The sequence below is a fragment of the Catharus ustulatus genome, chromosome 16 (genome assembly GCF_009819885.2).
Source record: "Catharus ustulatus isolate bCatUst1 chromosome 16, bCatUst1.pri.v2, whole genome shotgun sequence".
Lineage (NCBI taxonomy): Eukaryota > Metazoa > Chordata > Aves > Passeriformes > Turdidae > Catharus > Catharus ustulatus.
In genome coordinates this window covers 3,817,127-3,840,092 of record NC_046236.1, presented here as the reverse complement: position 1 = coordinate 3,840,092, position 22,966 = coordinate 3,817,127, and the positions used below count along the sequence as shown (strand labels likewise).

At 44.4% G+C, this 22,966-nt stretch overlaps 1 protein-coding gene across 17 annotated transcripts in view; it reads right to left on the bottom strand.

The window, feature by feature from the left end:
• The window catches only part of RBFOX1 (RNA binding fox-1 homolog 1), a 1,131,477-nt gene that overhangs the window by 639,579 nt on the left and 468,932 nt on the right, over positions 1–22,966 (bottom strand). For all 17 annotated transcript variants that reach the window (XM_033073813.1, XM_033073810.1, XM_033073809.1 and 14 more), the window contains one exon: positions 18,008–18,070. In XM_033073813.1, coding sequence (XP_032929704.1) covers positions 18,008–18,070 — 63 coding nt within the window. The remainder of the gene's footprint in view (positions 1–18,007; positions 18,071–22,966) is intronic.

Genomic DNA, 22,966 nt, shown 5'->3' with positions numbered 1-22,966 from the left:
CAGCACACCCATCCTGCACCCAGCACACTGCACCCAGCACACTGCTCCTGCACCCAGCACACTGCACCCAGCACACCCCTCCTGCACCCAGCACAGCACTCCTGCACCCAGCACACTGCACCCAGCACACCCATCCTGCACCCAGCACAGCACTCCTGCACCCAGCACACCCATCCTGCACCCAGCACACCCATCCTGCACCCAGCACAGCACTCCTGCACCCAGCACACCCATCCTGCACCCAGCACACCCATCCTGCACCCAGCACACTGCTCTGCACCCAGCACACTGCTCTGCACCCAGCACACCCATCCTGCACCCAGCACACTGCTCCTGCACCCAGCACACCCATCCTGCACCCAGCACACTGCTCCTGCACCCAGCACACCCATCCTGCACCCAGCACACTGCTCCTGCACCCAGCACACCCCTCCTGCACCCAGCACACCCCTCCTGCACCCAGCACACTGCTCCTGCACCCAGCACACCCATCCTGCACCCAGCACACTGCTCCTGCACCCAGCACACCCCTCCTGCACCCAGCACACCCCTCCTGCACCCAGCACACTGCTCCTGCACCCAGCACACCCATCCTGCACCCAGCACACTGCTCCTGCACCCAGCACACCCCTCCTGCACCCAGCATACCCCTCCTGCACCCAGCACACTGCTCCTGCACCCAGCACACCCATCCTGCACCCAGCACACTGCTCCTGCACCCAGCACACTGCTCCTGCACCCAGCACAGTGCTCATCTCCTCTGGCACCCAGGCACACTGCTGGCTCTTTTCACATGCTAATCCACAGCTTTGCTTTCACTTTTTCAGTAACATCACTGATTCCTTTTCACTGCATTTGTGGTTACTCCTTTAGTCCACCATCCTCAGCTGCATTTTCTTATTAGTTTTACAGAAGACTCCATCCCACACTGTGAGGATGGGCAGGCCCTGGCACAGGGTGCCCAGAGAAGCTGTGGCTGCCCCTGGATCCCTGGCAGTGCCCAAGGCCAGGCTGGACAGGGCTTGGAGCAGCCTGGGACAGTGGCAGGTGTCCCTGCCATGGCAGGGGTGGGAGCTCTTCCACCCCTGTGATTGTAAAATTTCTATAAATCATGATTCTAGTAACACAGGCAGAGTTTATTTAAAGCCTATTTTTCCCTCTCAGTCTTTGCTTCCTCAACACCCTCCCTGAAGCACTGGGCAGTCACAGAGGGAGGTCTGTAACCACTGAAAGGTTTAAGGTCTGCATGGGGCCTCTCTTCTATTTTCCATATTGCTGCTGAATCAGAGGCCTTTAAGGGTTAATAAGCAACAAAACAGTTTTGGAAGTTACAGAATGAAAATAATTTGTCACTGTCCCCATATCATCACAGAATCATGATTCTTGGAGATGTCATATTACAGAATTCTATGTAAAAAGAAGAAAACTGATTAATTGATAATCCTGCTGCTCCTCTTCCAGGAAATGGAATTTTTAAATAGCTTCCAAATGACAAAAACATATAACACATTTTTCTTTTTTGGTTTTGCTTCCTTCATGCCCACAGCACCACAGAGATATTCCCTGACAAAAATACTGGATAAGCCAAGGATATTGGATGAGATGTGAAATAAACCCAAGAGATTTGGTAAAATTTGTTGAGCAAAGAAAACACCCCACAAAACCCCACACATAAATCAGACCTCCAAAATTTTTAAAAGCAGCAGCAGCCAAAGCTGAGATTGGCAAATTAATCCAAGTTTGAATCTAACCTCCCATTATCAATTACCAGCTTTTCTAAGGGTGCTTTCTGATCTGTCAGTCTCCTGTCCAACAGCCCTGTGTCAGACTGGGAGGAGGGAGAGGTCACTGAGAGATGTTTTTCTCTTCTACACACAGCAACAATGGCTTGTGAATAACATGCAGAGGTTACAGGGCTCGTTTCACAGGCTGCTGCAATGATATCATGTCATTGACTAAACAAAGAAAAATCTGAAATTAAAAACCAGACAAACCTGGAAAGGAAAATTCTGTCTCAAGACACATTTTAGTCATTACAAGCTTAGTCCTCTGCCCTGCAGATGGGTTTGTGTCAGGCTCCCTTCACATGAACAACATCCCTAACAGACCAGGACCAGGGACAATCAAGAAAATGAGCTCACAGGAAGTACTGAAAACCCCAGGGAAAATCAGTGTCTCTGTCTGCATGAAGGCTCCTTCTGAATGTGTTTGCTGACATCCCACACCCCCATGCAGGGGAAGTGTGAGTGACTCCCAAAGACTCAATCTTCAAACTGTAGATCTGCAAGAATAACCCCCAAGAACCAGGATTTACTGAGGACTTACACAAATCTTCATGTGGTGCCTATTTATGCCCTACTGGCTCCAATCGTTATGACTCAAATAAAAATATTTTTTGTACTAAAGGATAGAGGAATCACTTCAAATATGAAAATGTGTTTTATAGGCTCATTGTGTACAGGGCATTTGCACACTGAGAATCTCGAGTAGCACTTCAGAGAGGGTTCTCAGACAGCTGATGTACTTTACCCTGGAGTACTTCTACCACTGGTTTGATATATTTGTTTATGCATTTTTATAAAAACTCTTAGTTCAATAAATGCTGCAAGATCAAATAGCATCCTTTGAATTATGCAAAATTCTATTATACATATTGTAAATAAACTTCATGAAACATTAATCAACTTCAGAATGGTTTCATAAGGACTCTGTGCAGTGCTTCCTCTTTGGTGTATTTTGAGCATTATAATTTTGTTGTAGGTTAAACTTTTCCAGAAAGGAAACTATTTTGCTATCAAGACACATGCAACTCTCTCAACTGAAATACCATTTAATTTACCTTTTATGCCAAAGCATGAGCAAGGCACAGCCACTGAAATGAGAAGTGAAGTGCAAATCACGTCATAAACATCTCAGTATGTTTAACACCACTGAATTGTTAATACTAGACCTGAGAAAGTCCTGATGTTATTGGCATTTTAATTCTTTGATGGCACTGCAACAGAAACTCTCTCCTGGCACAACAACTGATCCTCTGCCCTCATTAAAAACAAGCAAAAACTGGAGTCTGTGAGCACCTGTTGGCAGCTAAAGGTGGAGAGCACAGTGCTCTTCTGCTTGAAACACATTTAGCACTTTGCATATGAAAATGTGTTCTAGCACTTTCTAAGGGAATTTCAGAAAGAGCAGAAAATGCAGTTTAAAAAATCCTTAGATAATAACCCAAGAAGCATGGGAAAGTAAATGTACTCACATCACACAAGTCTTGTGCTCTAAATACAATACAGGATGGATTCCAGTGGGTGGTAAACACTCACAGGAGATGATTTTGAACTGAGAATTAACTTGGGAGTTATGGCACTGAGGAGAAACCTTCAGACAAACTGCAGGAAGCTTTGTTGCTGTTTGGGGCTCTTTTTTTGTCTCTTTTTGAACACTCAGAGCAAAGGACTCCCCTTTACCCCTGCTCAAAGGATCTTCCAGTCTGCAATCACTTAAAATAGAACCAGGATGAAATTGCATAAAATCCTGTAGATATCAAAAGTCACACAATCCACAACAAAATAGAAACTGGGAAGTCACAGACACCAGAAGAAAATTTAATTCTAAAATTTCCTCTTCTGTTATACAAGACAGGCTTCCTGCTATCAGATAGAACTCTTCACTAGTTTTACACTGATATCAAGAAAAAACCCTCAATGACAGCCCAAAACAATAAGCAGAACAACTGTTATTTCCTTATTTTAAGAGCTAACAAGTGAAAAATGATGCATGAAGTCAGCTTCCTGCACACAGCTATGAGGAGATGCCTGTGACCCTTATTTTCTTCTGACAGAGAGACTTTATTACAAACACATCTAACCTCAGAAAAAAAGTTCTAAATATCACTTCTACATTATTATATTTTCTATATTTATGCAAGTATTTTGGCTATAAAAAGGAAATTGTTTTAATCAAGGAATTAATGAGAAAACTTGACATTCAAATTAGCTGTTATTCAACTACAGTTGACAAGCATTTTTCAGGAAGTTAATTTAGTTTCCTTCTCTCTCTTTTTTCTTTTTTTTTTTTTTTTACCTTCCCCACTACCTCATAACAGGAAGAGTTATTTTACCTTATGGGCACTGATTTCTAGTCCAGGTTGTTCCACTGAAGGGCAGCAGAGCAGCCAAATCCCAGAGTGCTGGTGCTGCTGAGCCCAGCCAGCCCATCTGTGGGCAATTTCAGCACTCACAGATGCACCAATAACCACTGGCAAAGCTGCTCCAGCACGGGCTCAGGGTTCACTTCAGACAGATGTTCTGGCAAAGCAGGAGAGTTAAAATTTTAAAAACCTAAAATCCAATTTAAAATATCACCATTATCCACTCGGGGAGCAGAGCTCTGCCCTCCAATGTACTTGGAACAGGGAGAAATTGCATCCTGAGTGGTTTTGCTCAATAAGTCCTTGCATTTCTCCAGTTTCCCTCCCTGCTCCTGTGAGTCACTCCCTTGCTATCCCACCTCACTTATTTCTTTGGTTAGTTGCTTGCTAACTGCAGCTTATTTGCACTTAAAATAGTCATTATCTTCCAGCACATCTAAATAATTAGGCTAATGACAGCAGGTTTATTTCTGTTGATTCAATAATGCATCACAGATAATATCACCATCCCAAGTCTGCTCATTTAGGAGTCATTAATAAGGCCTTCCACCAAATGGCAGAGTTGGCTGGCACGCTGCATTCAAACAGAATAATGAGGTTGCAGTTAGCTTTGTTTCATTTGCTCCTGAATTCTTATGTAAATGGATTTTTCCTCCAGTGTTTCTCCATCATATAAACACCCAAATTTACTCCAAAAATGGATTAAAAACTGCCTTTTCTGTGTTCAGCTGAATTTAGGAATGCTGGAAAAAAAGCAGTAAATAAATACTGCGGCCTGTACCATAGTCTCATATGAATGATATTTATTAGTGATCATATTATTATATTAATTATATCCACAAAGCAGTGTCAGCCCAGTCCAGGTCACAACTACTCTGGGCAGCAGAAGACACCAAGGGCTGATAAAGGCTGGAGATTGAAAAGAAAAGCCCAGCCCCACACAGATACCAAACTGACCCCTCCTTGGCCTTTGGCCGAGAAAACACTTAAATTATATCATTAAAAACTCACATGCAAATAAAAAGGATTGTCTGACTATAATTTATTTTAATGGTTTTTCCAGTTCTTGGATTTATAATTGAAGTAATGAAATCTACACTTAGAGGCTGCAGGACCACAGAAGGGGAGCTACAAAACGTACCAGGGTTGTTCCTTGGGGCACATGAACTGCCAGCAACAAGAAACACACTTGGTTTGAAAGCATTTCCCTTCCCACCAGCAGTGCCTGGGAAAGCAGCTGCCTTACACAATCAGTGTAGTTGCTTACTAAAAAATATGGATTTTTTTCTACTATTAATCAAAAAACAAAACAAAAAGAAAAAAAAAAGAAAACAAGATTGGGTAGCTAAGTGTCAAAGCTAAGTGAAACTACATCCCACATTACAAGACCCTAAGATGAGGTTTACCTGAAAGCCAAGGCACTGATTTTCTCCCTAAACAGATCAATAAAACATTTTGGAATCTAAAATAGTGTGATCTGATCCAATTCAATAGAAAATGGCTTTCAAGAAAACTATAGCTACTTTAAAATATTTAAATAGTATTCTTTCACCATAATTCAACAAATACACTTTAAAAGCCACTGGATCTCACAAATGCTGATTCCTGTCTTTAAATTTCCCATTATGTATTCATAGATACACAATTTCTCTACACAAATATAACGTAACCAAGAGCCACACACCAGGTTCATAAATACATTTCTGATGCCATAGAGCAGAGGAGCTGTTTAACTGGATTGCATCACTTAAAATCCTCTGTTAAAATCCAACAGCAATCACCTTGAGATGTGTATGACAGAATGCAAGCACCAGTGTTGCCCACAGGAACCTGCAGAGAGGGACAGCCTGCATTTTGTTGTGTAAGAAATACCATACACTTAGACAATTACTCTTCAATTGCGTTTGTTTTTTGCATCTGAACTATCCAGTGAAAAGCTGTTGAACAGCACAAAAAGAGCCACACTTTTCATGAGTCATTGAGTCCATAATCCCTGCCTTATGAGTCATATCATTAGAACATCAATATTCCAATCAATACCAATAATCATTTCATCCTACGCTTTTCTCCTCTTTCACTCATCTGTCAATCCCTTCCCAAGGGGAAGGGCTGTAACATGTATCCCTTGTATTCCTTGTAATCCCTGTATTCCATTTATTCCATATATTCCATGTAGTCCCTGTATACCATGTATTCCATGTGTTCCATGTATTCTCTGTATTCCCGATATTCCCTGTGTTCCATTGTATTCCCTGTATTCCATTTATTCCATGTATTCTCTGCATTCCCTGTATTCCATGTATTCCATATATTCTCTGTATTCCCTATATTCCCTGTGTTCCATTGTATTCCCTGTATCCCATGTATTCTCTGCATTACCTGTATTCCATGTGTTCCATGTATTCTCTGTATTCCCTATATTCCCTGTATTCCATATGTTCCATATATTCCCTGCATTCCCTGTATCCCATGTATTCCCTGCATTCCCTGTATCCCATGTATTCCCTGTATCCCATGTATTCCCTGTATTCCCTCTATTCCCTGTATCCCATGTATTCCCTGTATTCCCTGTATCCCATGTATTCCCTGTATCCCATGTATTCCCTGCATTCCCTGCATTCCCTGTATCCCATGTATTCCCTCTATTCCCTGCACAGCAGCTCCTCCACCCCTCTGCTCATTCCTTCCACCTTTCCTTGGACCACAGTTCTGAGACACGGGGTAACCAAAATTTGTGCACAGCAGCACATGTAAAGCCAATCCCACTGAAGCAGAGACAGAGCTGTATTTTCTGTGTTGAATGCCTTCTCTCAAAGTTGCTAAATATTCAATTTGCTTTTTCTGACAGCTGTCAAGTATCGAGCTAATGCTGCTGAGAACTCCATCTGATGTCTCCAAAAAACACTTCTGAGCAATAATAGTCATGCACGCCTTCATCAAGGAAAGATTTCCATCTATTATGAAATTCTCAAAGTGAGTTTTATTCTGGCACTTAATCCTTCAGTTTTCTGCACTTTCCAGTCACTTTTAGCTCTGCCTACTTGGAACAATCCCGCCTCAACAGAAATATGTGTCATAATGTTGTCCCTTTTACAAACTGAGCACTACAGATTCCCATGGACTTCCCTCCATCAATCCCCTTCACTGTAAAAACCTCACCATTTATTCATTCCACTGAAATACTGGCAGATCCAATGGAGCCATTGCACTGCAGCCTCCTGGTCCATCGATGTGCCCCTAAAACCTCCCATCACATCCCTCTGTGCTGAGATGCAGATCCTAATTCCCAGCCTCCACTACCAAAGTCTGAGGCTGCTGCTCTCTTCTGGGTCTGGCTGCATTTTCCCCCTGCCCTCCTTGTGTTTCCAGTGAATCCCTCTCCTCCTTCCTCAGCATAACCTACACCTGCACCACACGTCCTTTCTTCAGCAATGACTGAATCTGCCACAGACAGGAGATCTTGATTCCATCCTGTGTGATTTCTTTAAAAACTCTGGCATCAAGTGTGTTCTGCCTTCCAGTTCAACCTTTTTTGCAGGTGTTCCATCGATCCTGCAGTTCAAGGAGCTAATCCACCCCCCTAAAGAATGCATCTGTGTATGAAAACCTTCCCAGCTTTGCTGCAGAGAGCATCAGTCCTTGGAATTTTGGAATTGGGCTTATTTTCAGGTTAGAATATTCTCAGGTGGCCTTTCCATACATTTTATGGCTTTTATTCTTTCCATCCTGCACTATTAGCAATTGAAGAATTATGTTGTTTTTCTCCCCTCTGTTCCTTCAGCATTGAACCCAGAGAGCCCACAAAGGAAGGGACCAAACCTCCCCCTGGAATGCAGCAGGAATTCATGCAGGACTTCACTCCCAGATCTGAGGGAAGCAGGAGAAACATCCCCCAAGGAGGAGAGGTGGGATGGAACAGAAAGAAGAGGAAGAGGAGTGTACCTGATGAAATCTCCAGAGGGTGCAGACAAAACAGTGCTTGGGATAATTTCCCCTCTTTGAACAATAAAAAAGTTCTCCCAAGAAACCACAGAGGCAGTGTTTGGATAGCAGGAAGGAGCATTAGTGAGGGGGCTGTTTACAAGGATCTGCATCTGGGACCAGTGTTCTGAAAGAAATAACTTATTGACATCTGGAGACAGAGCCACAGTCAATTTAAATATGGACCATTTTCTTTAAGAATATGAATAATGAAAAAGTTGTCTCCTGTTATATCAAAGTGTCTTTCAGGGAAAACCAGATGATGATACAAATACCCCTAAACCTACAGAGGATCAGTCTATTTCATTTAACTGCACATCAGTTGGTACAAAATATTTTTAGCATTTCAACAAGTGAACTTTAGAGCTGCTTTAAAAGTACTCTGAAGAATCTTACTGCTCTGTCCCTCTGGTACCCAGCAAAGGTGAAGAAAAACCCAACTCTAATGATATTCATCTAGTTGTGCAAATGCAGGTTTCCTGTGGTAGTTAAACTTAAGTTCTAAATGAGTAATTTTTATCCACAATTTATCAAGCACAGAGTGTACTGTTCTGAGCATACCTGCAGCTTGTAAATCTGTATCCTCCTGAACACACTCCTTAAATAAACATTCCTGAGTAGGTAATAGGAACTTGTATTGAGCTGTCATAAAATCACTTGTGTACTATCTGCTTTCATTAGTTTTACTGGTTTTATTGTCTTATTAGCTCTCATCATTGTTTCATTTCTCCAGGTGAGTGTTATTTGAAGCTCAATGATTTAGGTATTCAGAGTTTCTGCCTTGAATGACAAAGACACCTCCATGAAGCCGATTCTGCCCTGATCCATGCAGCTCCTTTTGTCAGATTATTCAGCTGTTTTAGCAGAACTGATCCCCTCAAAGTGTGATCAGAGCACACAGGGGAGTAGAGCCCAGTCCCAGAGATGGGACTTTGCCACTTCATCATTTCCCCTCTACCTTTGTGTTGAATCCTCTGCAGATCCTGCTATTTGCATGAGATTTCTGTGTAATTCTATTTTACATTTGTGCTGCTAGGCTTCATCCATGGTGCTCCTGCCTCCTGTATGCTTTTCTTTACAGCTCCTGTTGTAGTACTAGTGACCAAGGTGCAAAAAAGCTTGTCAGACAAAACAAGGCCTATTGCCTGCAGGAAAAGGCTTGGAACCAGAAAATACAAATATCTGTAAACCATAACTCATGCTGAAATTTTCTTTTGGGTTTCAAGGAATCTGAGTGGCAAAGCAATTGATTTGTTCTTCAGTATCCTAACCTGGCTTACACAAAAGATAGAAAACCGTCTTAAATTATTTTGTCTCTGCAATTTCTATTACTTGTAGGCTGTGCGGATCTAAAAATCAATAGCACACAACATCTTGGTCTTGATAAAAACATAATTTGTGAAGGATTTCAGATCAATTTTTTTCTCAGTGTAGGCCCAATATATATATATATTTTATAACTGTGCCATTTAGCTGTGCAAACTATCCTTCAAGATAAGGGATAAAAACACCATTAAAATTCTCACACAAACAAAACCACCCTGCCAGTGGTTCTCTGGGTGCAGGTGAGAAAAGCAGAAACTGCACAGTGAGGAAAGCCAGGAGTTTTATAGGGTGTGGCAAGGGTAGGGTTAATTTTCATCACAGAAGCCCACTTGGGGCTGTATTTTGGATTTGTGACTAAACCAGTGCTGGTAATGGTGTTATTGCTATTGCCAGGTAATGGCTGAGCAGTGTTTGCACAGCATCAGGATTTCTTTTTTTTTTTTTTCCCCCTCTGGAATTTAGCGGGGTACACAACCCTCCCTCTGCATACACAGACAAAAACTCTGTTCTTTGACCCATCTGCCCAGTTTGCCCTGATTAATGTTCAATGGTTTTGGGTTGGTCAAAGACAAACTGCTCTGGTTAATGCATTAAGAGATGTAAGGATATGTCAATAGTGTAAAAGATAAAGGGTGAACTCCTTGGTGAGAAATCCCAAATTGCTAAACCCCAGTGGTAGGTTCTAGAATGCACCACAGTCAGCAGCAGTTCTGGGAGGTACATCTCTGTTCCTGATATTTAATAGTCCTGAAGGAAAAGTAAATGCTGCCAAATGCAAATCTGCTTTGCCAAACTCACGTTGTTTCACCTATTTAAATGTCTTACACCACGAAGCATGAGGATAAAGTTTTACATCAACAGATCTTTTTACTCCCCAGAGCTCTCCTTTCTCCCTGGAGATGCATTTTCCAACTGGCACCCCATATCCTAAATTTAAAGACCTATCAGTTATATGATTTCTAACATCTTACATCTTCCAGGAGCAATAAAAATTCCCACAGAGTATGTTGTTTATTGGTTGTGCCCGTGCTACACAGCTACACTATAACACAGAGTTGTGAACTCAGTAACTAACCTCAAATGTAATGGTGGGACAAAAAGGAAATGAAATTTTCTCCTCCACCTCTAAATTCTTGCAATCCAAATCCAACGCTCCTATTCCCTCCCCCACTGGAACAGGACCAGGCTGTGCCCAGGCATGCTCAACAGGGTCTCAGATCAGGGCACTGTGGTGGCATAGATGGGCTCTGAGTGCAGGGACAGTGATTCCCAGTGACCCCACCTTCACCTGAGTGACCCCACCTTTACGTGAGTGTCCCCACCTTTACCTGAGTGACCCCACCTTTACGTGAGTGTCCCCACCTTTACCTGAGTGACCCCACCTTTACGTGAGTGTCCCCACCTTTACCTGAGTGACCCCACCTTTACGTGAGTGTCCCCACCTTTACCTGAGTGACTCCACCTTTACCTGAGTGTCCCCACCTTTACCTGAGTGCACTTTGAGGCTCAGGGCTCTCTCTGTCCCTGGCCAGCCCTACCTGCCCCAGCCAGGGTGGAGCAGCCCTCACTGTGGCAGCAGCAGTTTCCCCCAGCAGCACACTCCAGAACTCAGAGCAGCCTGGCCACGTTTGAAATTCGCTGCACTGAACTGCCCAAGTGCCTGCCTGGCTGTACCTCCACTCTGCATAACCAGAAAAAGTTTCAGAAGTCTGTAAGCTCTTCAAAGAAGAGGGGATTGAGTGTATATCTTCATTAAAGGATGGGGACACCCTTGACATGACCCAGACCATCACTAGGAATGTCATATTTCAATTAGCTTTGCCCTGTGCTGATAGGACTTTGCATATCACACACTTTCCATACACATTTAATAACTGCAGAATTTTCTTAAGGAAAAATTTCAAATTTTTATGAGACAGGAAGGAGCTTGAAATTATAAGGTCTTTTTCACTGTTAAATGAAAAAATCATTAACAATAAAAATTACTGGATTAGAGGCAGGGCAGAGGAAAGATGGCCCAAGAACACAGGCAATGATTTGGGATTTGAGAAACATGAATTCAAATCCTAGTTCTGCTATAGTTCTTCTCCTGGCACATCACTCAGGCTGCTCAATTTTCTGGCTTCTCCTTCTGTAATAAAGAGATAATAGCACATACTAATCTCACAGGAATATTGGGACTTGATATCTCTTAAATGCCATGGAGCTGTGGAAATGAACTTGATCAAAACCCCCTTAATGCTGCAATCTGGAGAATATCCAGAGTGCAAACAATTGCCAGTGGAAGTATTTTGGGTGTTTACATGCATGTGGAAATTCTCATAAAGCCTGAATAAGAAAATGTCTGCAGTGTGATGTTTATGAAGGAAGTATCTCAGTGGTGTCAGAAAACAGGCTGCTATGTACAGTAAATTTACAGGCTCAGGCCAGGCTGTATTTAACTCCAAAGGCTTTTATTTGGTTAACTCAAAACACCACTTGCAAAGATGGAGAATTTAGAAAGTTCACAGAAGAATCCATCAGAAAGAAACAGGGACTGAATTCTTAAAAGAGAAGAATGAGAAATTAGGAAATTGTTGTGATATTTCTTTACATGTATATTTGTATACAGACAAGGGAAAATTACAGTGCTAATTTTAGTTACAGTTGTAATTTGCAATAATCTACAGTGATATTTCAAAAAAAAACCCCTCATGTTAGGAGTCTGCCTTTTGTTTTCAAGATGTTCTATTTGATTTCAGTGAGCCTTTTGCTCCTGAATCTGCTCTGAGAGAGTAACTTTAGCTGCCCAAATAAATACAGAAGTCATCTGCAGCAGTGATAAAGCATGAACTAAACAAGGACAGTGTCTTCCTTTAGTTCTGCAGGAAGATCATGGTTTCAGTGAACTGAGCAGCAGATCCATCTGTAAATCACAATCAGACCCCTGATACTCTGGTCTGTAGCCCTTTCACCATCCAGGAAATGACAAATTATAGCAATGGTTTAACTGTGTAAATAAAAATATAAATAACTCCTATAAACCTGCTCCCACCTAACTGCTCTTTTATCCAAGATATTGGTGATTTTACTCATACAAACGTCACATTAATGATGGCAGGAAAAAAACCACAACATTTTCTTCCCCCCTTCTTAAGGACTTAACCCCAAGCCCACCAAATTAAACAAAAGTAGTATATTTATCTCCCTAAACAGGAAAATACATATCTAGTGAAACATATCTAACTGATGGAAAAGCAATATTACAAATTAGCCACCTAACAATGAATTACCTCACAGCAGCACTAGGAAAAAAAAAATCCACCACAGGTCAGGCTCAGCTACCCTAGTTAAGCTTTTTCTGAAGCAAAAACATCCATGAGAATATTCTGCTGCTCATCATTAGGAGTGGGTAAATGCCTCGCTGCTCCTGGTCCTTAATGAATTCCTACAATAACTGTTGAAGATATTTGAAGATATTGCAAAACAACAATGAATAATATGACAGTGGAGCAGATCCTAACAACTAAACAGTTCCCCATCCTAGCTCAGAAAATGTAATGGAGCAGAACTTACTGCATCATTTACATTGTCTAACTACCATTCTTCATCCCTTTTTTATTGTAATTTGCACATATCAGTAATTCAAAGTGCTGCAATTTAAAAAATACTCTCTAGACTAATACTCTCATTCAGACTGCATAAGAATAGAGAGAGATGAATAAATAAGAATACCATCATTACATTTTTTCTTCTATATTTATTAGAATAAAGTAATAATATTGGTTTATTTCTAAAGAATTATGGTATTTTATAATAGGTCTCTTTCACAATTTTTTTTGTTTTTCATGCCTCTCAGGTAGAAATCCCTAAATCACACTAAACTCCTCAGACTCCTCCATGGCATGCTGTGATGTTTTGGAAAATAGATTTATTTTTTTAACAATTTTTAAAGATGTGTTTAATGAGGGGGAAAAAAGGACTCATAATACCCTGTAATATTTTCAGTGCAATAACAGCTATTTGTCCCTTATTTTGTTCTGCATGTTTACAATTCCAAGGAAAACACAGCTCACTCCAAAATTAGAGAAAAGGGCTTTAAATGCCTTTCTTTCCCTGGCTTTATAGGCCCTTCCTGCAAGGGCCTCTGTGTCACTGCCAGACTGCAGGAGGAGTGAAGGTAACACTGGAGAGCAAAAGCCTTTTAGCATAAATATCTTTATATCCAGCAGGGTTTAAATCATGGATAGCCATGGCAGACCTTCCAAAGGATGAAGCTGTCAAATTAACATGAAGCAGCACTCCTGGCTCATCTTTTCTCTGTTACTTTAAAATCTCCCAGTCAAGGAAAGGTGTTACTAATAAACCAAGATCACTTAATTACAGTGTGCTTATCAAATTATGGAACAGCTGTTGCTGTATGCACAATCTGAAGAGTAAGGAAAAAACAGAATGGGCAAGAATTGTATAAACTTTCTGCCAAACACTGAAATATTTGTGAACTTTTTTCTTTTTCCAGAGAACTCTGGTGCAACACCAAAGGGAAATGCCTTGTTTGCCAAAGGATGCAGTTTCAGGCAAGGGTGGTGCATAGGGGAGGGCAAAGCACAGCAATTCATCTTTCAGAACAAGCTCGACTCAGAGAAATGCAACACAGCCCAAGTGCCCAGCTGTGTGAGCTGAGAGCCCTGGCAGCTCCTGGCAGCTCCCACAGCTCAGTCCAGCTCCTGGGTTTCAGTTTTAGCTGGGACACCAGAGGGGCTCATGGTGCTGCTCCCAGCCCTGCCCTCTGCAGCATTCCCACTGCAGGGAGTCTCTGCTTGGCTCAGTGCAATGGGAACACCTCTCCATGCCAGGGAGTGAGTGAAGACTCTGCTTACCTGGGTTTTACATCCATTTCTGCTACAAACCCCCTGCCAGCCACTACTTGTCCTTAATTTCCCACTGTAGATTTGGAACAATTCTATCTCCTCTGCCTGTCATGTTTATTTTCAGTGGTTTTCTGGAGCTGTCTTCTATTGCTTTGTTTACTGGTTTGCTCAATGCACTGCAGCTTTGCTGGAGTACTGTAGGCATTACTGCACCATTAATAGAAGGTCAAACACCTAAATCCATAGGCTGTGGAACTGAATTTTAAAATCCAGGATTTCTCTATAGCTAGGCTGTTAAAACTAGACTTACCTCAACATATTTCTCTATCAAAATGAAATAGGAAAACACTGCAAAGCAACAACAGCTAGGAATTGAACTGAAATTCAACCAAAGGGCACTGAATACAAAATTCGATTATTACAAGAGGTTTTTGAGAAGGGGCAGATATTTGTTTCAACACATACAACTCCCACACCTTAAAACCCATGTGCTGGACTGGAATTTCTGGTCTGCAGTGTTTTCTGCAGGCAGGGAAGGGGACAGAGCATCTGAGCAGTGTGGCACCATGCCCCGTGTCCCGGGTGAGGAGGGCATCCCTGGCAGCCAGATGGAGCTGCCATCGCCAGAGCTGTGTGCAGGCAAGGCTGGGGCTGGGGCTGGGGCTGGGGCTGGGACTGAGCCTGGGGCTGAGGCTGAGCCTGGGGCTGGGGCTGGGGCTGGGGCTGAGCCTGAGCCTGGGGATGGGGCTGGGGCTGGGGCTGGGGCTGGGACTGAGCCTGGGGCGGAGCCTGGGGCTGGGGCTGAGCCTGGGGCTGGGGCTGGGGCTGAGCCTGGGGCTGGGGCTGGGGCTGGGGCTGAGCCTGGGGCTGGGGCTGGGGCTGGGGCTGAGCCTGGGGATGGGGCTGAGCCTGGGGCTGGGGCTGAGCCTGGGGCTGGGGCTGGGGCTGGGGCTGAGCCTGGGGCTGAGCCTGGGGATGGGGCTGAGCCTGGGGCTGGGGCTGAGCCTGGGGATGGGGCTGGGCCTGCTGGCACAGGGACCCTCCTGGCACAGGGACCCTCTGCTGCTCGATGTCCTGCTGCTGGGCTGGGGCACCAGGGACAATCACCCAAATGATGCACAGGAGCTTTGGGAGCGTTAAACTCGCCTCAGGCTCCAAACGAGCCTTGTCTTCTTTCCTGCTGTAGGTGCCCAAACCTCTGCTTTAGCTTGTTGAGGGGAAAATAAATATCTTTTCCTGGAAACTACATTTGTAGCTACTGAGGCACTGTGTTCACAGCCAAATTAATGTTAGCTTCCTCAAAACATGGTGTGATTATCTCAGGGACTGCCATCTCCCCTGTGCTGGAAACCCCAACCTCCTCCGTGCAATTCTTACCAGAATTTTTCTAACAAAAGCTGTCAATTGCATCAAATTCTGCTAAGGGCTGTAAGGTTATTCTGTGCTAGAAAACACTGCTCGTGACAGAGGGAAAGCTAAAAGCAACAAGCATGCTGAGCACTACAGAATTGATTTAAATCTATCCTCAAGATGAACAGGCTTTTTTTTTTTTTCATCCAGTAAGCCAGGCAGTCTTTTTGAAATAATGAAATCTTATTTCAAAGACATTAAGAGGAAGATTGTGTTCAGTGTAGGAGAATAAATGCAAAACTCTTCTTTTTTCTAGCAAGGACTGTGTGTCTAATTTTTTCAGTGACATGAAACTGTGTGCTGGGGCAGAACTCAGATTCTCACATTAATACAGTGGAACAAAAAAGTAAACTTAGCCTATTATTTTGTCAATACCCATGTACAACACAGAAGAAAGAAGAGTGTACTTATAAATGCATAAATGTATATAAAGCAAAAATATACTCAGCCATGAACAAGCCATGCTCATTACCTAATACAAAATATCTGAGAACTGGAGTTTATTTTAAGCAGAGAATTATTTAAAACTGTTTAAAAAGTATAAAATACAGTAGTTTCACGAATACAAGCCGCACGGATTATAAGCCGCACCCCCGGTGCCTCGACAATGTTGCTGTCTTTGTCAATAGATAAGCCGCACCCCGAATATTAGCCGCACTTTCGTTCGTGCGCAGCTTTCACAAATTGGCCAATTAGTAACAGGATCGCGGCATAGGGGGCTTTACTGGCTCGGGGCGGGGCCAGGCAGGCTCGGCCCGCTCATGGTTGCCGACGGGGCCGGGTGGCCCAGCTCAGCGCCACGGCTCGGCGGGGCTGGCCGGGTGGTACTGCCGCCGCCGCCGGGCTCGCTGGCCCCCCTCTCCCGTCAGCACCGCCCCGCTGCCGCGTTCCCTAGCCCTGCCAGCGGCCTGCCGCCGCCCGGCTCGCTGGCCGCCGCCGCGTTCCCTAGCCCTGCCGGCGGCCTGCCGCCGCCCGGCTCGCTGGCCGCCGCCGCGTTCCCTAGCCCTGCCGGCGGGCTCGCCGGCCGGCTCGCTGGCCGCCGCCGCGTTCCCTACCCCTGCCGGCGGCCTGCCGCCGCCGGGCTCGCTGGCCGCCGCCGCGTTCCCTAGCCCCGCCGCCGGGCTCGCCGGCCGCCCCCTCCCATCTGCACCGCCGCCGCGTTTCCTCGCCCTGGCCGGCACTGCAGGCCCCCGCACCGCCGGGCTCCCCCACGCTGCTGGCCCCGATTCTGCTGGGCTTCCCCCGCTGCCAGGCAGCCCCACCCGCCGGCCTTCCTGCTTCTGCCATGCTCCCCTGCACTGCTAGCCCCAGTTCTCCCCGGCTCCCCCGCCATGCTGGCTCAGGCTCTGCCGCCCTCCCTGCCCCGCCCTGCTGGCTCAGGCTCTGCCGCCCGCCCCCCACACTGCTGGCCCCGCCTCTGCCAGGCTTTCCCACCTCAGCCGGGGCCGGCCGGGCTCCAGCTTGGCTTGGGGCTGCCGCGGGCTCTCACTTCCGTGTTGGCAGCTTTTAGAATTTTGTTAATAGATTAGCCGCCCCGGAATATTAGCCGCACTTCCGGGTTTCCACCAAAATTTTGGTCAAATTGGTGCGGCTTGTATTCGTGAAATTACTGTACACATCTACCACGAATTACACACTTTTGTCTGATACTTCTCTGTTTAGTGCAGTATAGAAAGTTATATCCTGAATAAAAAGTGCTTAATCATTATTGGTTTTATGTATGTGCTACAAAGAAAAACTTTACTAAAGAATAAATTCCAAGTATAAATAAGCAACAAGTGTTTTGGATTTGAAAGCCTCTTCTCAGAAAGGGAGAAGACAAAAAACTAATCAGCACAAAGACAAAAAACTAATCAGCACAAATACCTTTTTCACATGTCCCATAAATTTTGGAGCTTAATTCATGATATTCCCTATTCTGACTTTACAGAGAGCATTTTCTAAAAGCAAGCATGATAAAATAATTACCCACAGCTGTTCTGAGGAAAAGAAGTGTCTGTGAGTAATCTGTCCACAAAGTAATCAGCCAAAGGCGACACAAACACCACAGTGACACAACCCAAACACTCCAATGGAAACACAAGAGAAAATCATTTAACCTACAGCCAGAACCAGGCAAGATTATTTTCTTAGCATGTCTCTGCCCACTGAAGACTAAAACCATCAGAGCCTTTGCTTGTGCCCTATCAGCCTGGTGAAGCAGCAAGCTGGAGAGTCCAAAGGATTTCTGCTTTAATTGGGGCAGCACAGGAGAGATGTGGGAAAATCAAGAGCAAGACAAAAATCAGGGACTTACTGAGAGGAGGCTGCACTCATGGAAACAATAGGCACCACTCGCATGGGGCTGCTGTGGAGTTTCCTGCAGAAAGAAAAACACATTTTTATTGGGAATGAGGGATTCAGGGCAGCTCCTGCTTGTGCCCTGCACTCATGCAAGGCTTAAAGAGCCAACAGAAAATACAATTGCTAATGCACTGCTTGGGCTGTCATTGCACACACTATTGGGGTAGAAGTGCATTTTTATTGTAGCACAAAGCCAAACAGCAAAATCTGGTTAGTGATTCACAAGTGTGATTTTATTATTTATTAAACATGCCATGGACAGTAAATAGGTTCAGGCAGTTTGCAATGCATTTGAAACCAAAAATCTATGTTTTCATTGCAAATTTATCCACTAAAATAGGCATTACTAAGCTATAGCTGTAAATTTTCCCCAGCATGGGTTTCTGTTTCAATAGGAACACATCACTGTAATTTGCTTTTTGTGTATCCTTTAACTGAAAATTTGCAGCATTTTTGCAAAAGAAAAATTATCGTAAAATGCATAACCAAAAGGAGGACATTCAGAGTATATTTTACAAGCACATATTTGGGAGTTCCAAGAGGGCAACACTCTATCCCATGCCATTATTTCTTATTAATGAGCAGCTGTGACATGTAACATTTTACTGAATTATTCACTGAATTTCAGTAGGTACAGTAAGCTCAGCCATGTTTTACCTAACAGATTCTTCCTACATGCATTTTTCATTTCCACATGCAAATGGTAATATGTACTCTTTGATACAAACACTCCTGAAAATAGAATTGTTGTCCACATTTTGAGTCTCCAAAGATAATACACACCTAGGTCAGAATAGAATAAAATCATTCTGTGAGTAAATTTAATATACTTTTTATCCACTTCAGTAAAATTCCAAAGAGTAAACATATTGGATATTTTTTCGCAAAATGTCCTGACCCTTATATGTGGTTTCCCTTAAAAAAAAAAAAAAAAACAAAAAAAACCCAAAAAACCTAAATAAAAAAAATCAGTCAATTTTCTTTCTAATGCAGCTGAGGGAAGATGGGAACAAGAACCACCAGTAGCAGAAAGGCACATGCTCTATAAACATGTCAGGCAGCATTGCAGTGATCACACACACTGGTAAAAGAACTCCAGAGTTTGGAAAGGTGACAAGCAGCACCAGCAAACAGCCTGGAATTCCTGTGTCCTTGGAGCTGGGGCCATCACAGGGGAGCACCTCTCAGAGTTCTCAAGTGACTTCACCCTGATGCTCTCAGCAGCAATGCCAGCTGCCCAAACCCTCCCAAGCAGCAATTTCTGAGCTGAGCACACCAGTTTCATTTTATTTCTGTGTTGTTGGGCAAAAAGCAAGAGTGGCACACTTAGACACTCCCTGTGCAGAGATGTCTCTGTGCTGCTGGGGCAGTGCAGCCCCTGGCCCCAGCAGCCAGCTCAGGGCAGCTCCTTGTGCAGAATAAATCCCAGCAATCAATGGAATTCCACAGCTGGTCACAGCTTGCAGGGCTTGCACAGACCCCTGGGCAGGAACTGTCACTTACCAAGTACACTGGAGTTGTTACCCAGCTACTCAGCCACAGCTGAAGTGGGATTCCAGGCATGGGCACATGGGTGTGTGAATCTGTTCAGGAGGAAATACTGGAAGGGAGGAGCTGGGAAATGCCAGTACCTTTGTGTGGAAACCCCTACTGTAATTCTGATAAAATCCTATTTACAGGCCTCAGGAAAACCTGGTTGGCTCTGGAGTTGGCATCACACCTCATTCTTTATTCTGACATGAAATGCCATCGAGAACTGCCCACACAGCCACAAGCAATCCTGTGCAGAAACACAACGTGCACATTCCCAGTGCTAAATTTCCTTCTCCACAACTGCCCTAAGTTGTGGCTGAACACAAAACAGGCAAGTTTTGCAGTCCTATGGCTCAGAAATAAATTCCCAATCAGCAAAGTTTTGCTTGCAGCTGGTATTACAACATTTGCAGGTGATGGGCACCCAAAGAACAGCAGAACCCTCTGCAGAGTGACCACGGTGCTCCTGCTCTGCTCACAAAGGGACACGGGAGAGGAGCTGCAGGAAACCCAGCTGAGTGTGGGGGGAGAGATTTGGCAGAGATGAGGATCTATTCAGGTTCACTTAAAAATGAAAAAGTGTTTCCAGGTGGAAGTGTCAGCACTGAGATACCCCAGGGGCTTCTCCCTCGGGGCAGCAGCTCAGGCAGCCCAGAGAAGCCAAGGTTGTTCTGCAGGGTCACTGAGAGAGAGCCCCAGGCCATCCAGGCTTCATAAAATATCTCCAGAGCCACGATTCCCAAGAGGATCCCAGACATGTTATTATTTTCCAGTAGAAGTGGCTTCATTAAGCATTATATTAAAAGAAAAAAACAAAAATCACTACTAATACATATATACAATTACTAAGTCTGACTGAACATCTACTGCTTCAGACCTCTATCAAAAGCCTACGTCTAAATTGATCTAATCCGATATTTTTTAATTCTGTTCTAAAAATGCAATTAGACAATGATATCTGTTGCTGCAAGTTAAAAGCCATTCCCTTTAGATAACAAGCAAATACAACAAGCACTGAGTTCTGCCATCATTAGACTTCTAACCATATTACTTCTATTTTGAGGCTTTTTTTGTTTGGTCTCAGTTTAATTTCCTGTCAGCCTTACAAGAGATTTCTAATGTTTGGGCTGTAGGATATGCTCTGATTAAAAATAATCTTCCCAATTACTGCCTGGCATGACTCTACTGCCACATGCACTCTGCCAGTGGCTCCTGCATTTCTGTCAGCTGTAATTGTGTCTGTAGCTTCTAACTGTAAATGAAAACCCAGGGGGCATATTTGGGTTCCAGTTTCCTCTGCCCAGCCATATCTTTTAATTTGCACTGTCTGTCAAAAGGAGATGTTTGTAGGCACTAAAAGGAAATCCTCAGAACATCAGGTTAAAAAAAGGGAAAAGGACAAAAAATGAAATGCAACTGGAATATGATAAACCACACTTGATATTTATGCCAGGATACTCAACACAGAGCAGCTCACTGCCTTGATTAGCCTTAGAAGAGGGGGACTGAAACCATTTACTGAGCATTTCTAGCTGCACTTTATTACCATTACATTTAATCCTGAATCTTAAGCATCACCTTAGTGTGGCTTTTTAAAAAAGTTCAATCATTACAATGAATACTTTACAGAACAGCATTTCTTATCACAATGGAAAAAAATGATTATTTCTCAGGCTCTGGGCCCTGGCTAAACTGTGCCATGGGGTTTCCATCTCCAGCCTGGCTGACCCTCAGCCGTGGTTCTCTTTGACTACTCTGCATCTCCTCTCCAGCCTTTTGGTTAATTTGTGGGCATTCCAGTGGTCCCTTTTCCTCCATCCCCATGGGCTGCTGCTCCTGGAGTCCCCAGATGGGTCCTGGGGCTGCCACTGGAGCCCCTGGAGTCCCCAGATGGGTCCTGGGACTGTCAGGGAGCTCCTGGGACTGTCACTGAGCTCCTGGAGTCCCCAGATGGGTCCTGGGGCTGTCACTGAGCTCCTGAGGTCCCCAGATGGGTCCTGGGGCTGTCCCTGAGCCCCTGGGGCTGTCCCTGAGCCCCTGTCTCAGGAGCTGGTCTGCTCTCCTGACCCGGCTGGGCTCTGCTCCCTGGGGACAGCCAGAGCTCCTGGCTCTGTCCCTTGGGAGCTGCCAGCTGCTCCCTGGGACACCTGCACTGGAGTCAGGGCACTCAGAGCTGGCCCTCAGGGCAGCCACAGCCTGCAGGGATGTGCTGGATGCATGTTCAGACCCCCATGGGGTCCCTTGTCCTCTCAGGAGTGATGGAAAGGTCCCCATGTCCCCAAAAATGCTCCTGTGACAGGACAGGATGGGATCAAGGTGCTCTGGGGCACAGAACCTTCAGAAGGACAAAGCACCAAGCATGGGCTGTACCCTGTGAAGTGGGCACAGAAGAAACTCAAGGAGAGAAAAAACATCTGGCACAATGTCAGGAAGGAAGCTCTGTGTGGAAGGGAAAAAGCAGAACCAGCTGCATGTGCAAGAATGCTCCTGTGGGATGCACAGGGCACTGCAAAGGGTAGCAGCATGTGCCTATTAAGAAGACAGTTGTAGTTATTGCTAGAAGCAAATATCACTATAAAATGAAGAATACTGCAAAGTATTCTGAAAATAATTTTCTATGAAGTCTTAGTCTCTGATCTTTCAAAATTAAGTAATTTTTTGTCTCAAAATGAAAATGGCACGCAGCACATTTGGAGTCCTAGGGATGCAGAGAGCACATTTTTGTACAAAGGAATCATGGAAGTTTTCTTTGTGATAGGAGGATAAACACTGAGATTTGGTGAAATGTGAGCAAGGATTTGTCCAAATAGCACTTCAAATTGAATGGCTTCTCCTGGCATAAGAACTGATTTGAAATGCTAAATGCAAATGTTAGTGCTCCATACTGTGTTTGTTGGGTCTGTATTGTTTGGATCTGGACATGAGGGGAGGCACTGGAAAGGTGAGAGCAGACTGGATCTCAGCTCTGTCCTGAGCCCTTGGCACAGCACTCCAGGTGGAGCCTTCCTTGTGCAGGGCTGTGCCCCTCAGTGCAGACACTGTGCCACAACAGGCTGCTGACAGACCAGGACTTCAGCACATCAGCTGAAAGGTCTCTGCAGTGGAGATTGTGACCACAACTGCATGGTGTACAGGGGGGAAATGGCACAGATCTGTTAAAATATTATATTTTAAATATTGTACAAGCTGTGTAAGAAGTTCTTCGTGCCCCTCTGAGCCCTAAGGGGCAGCAGGGCTGCAAGTGCTGCAGCACAGAACCACACTGTGATAACCTCAAGCTATCCTTGCTTCTATTTCCATATCTCACCTGAGATAAAACCATCATTTACAAAGTATATCCCCCTACCTGTGACTGAAACTGCCAGAAGGTTTCAATAAA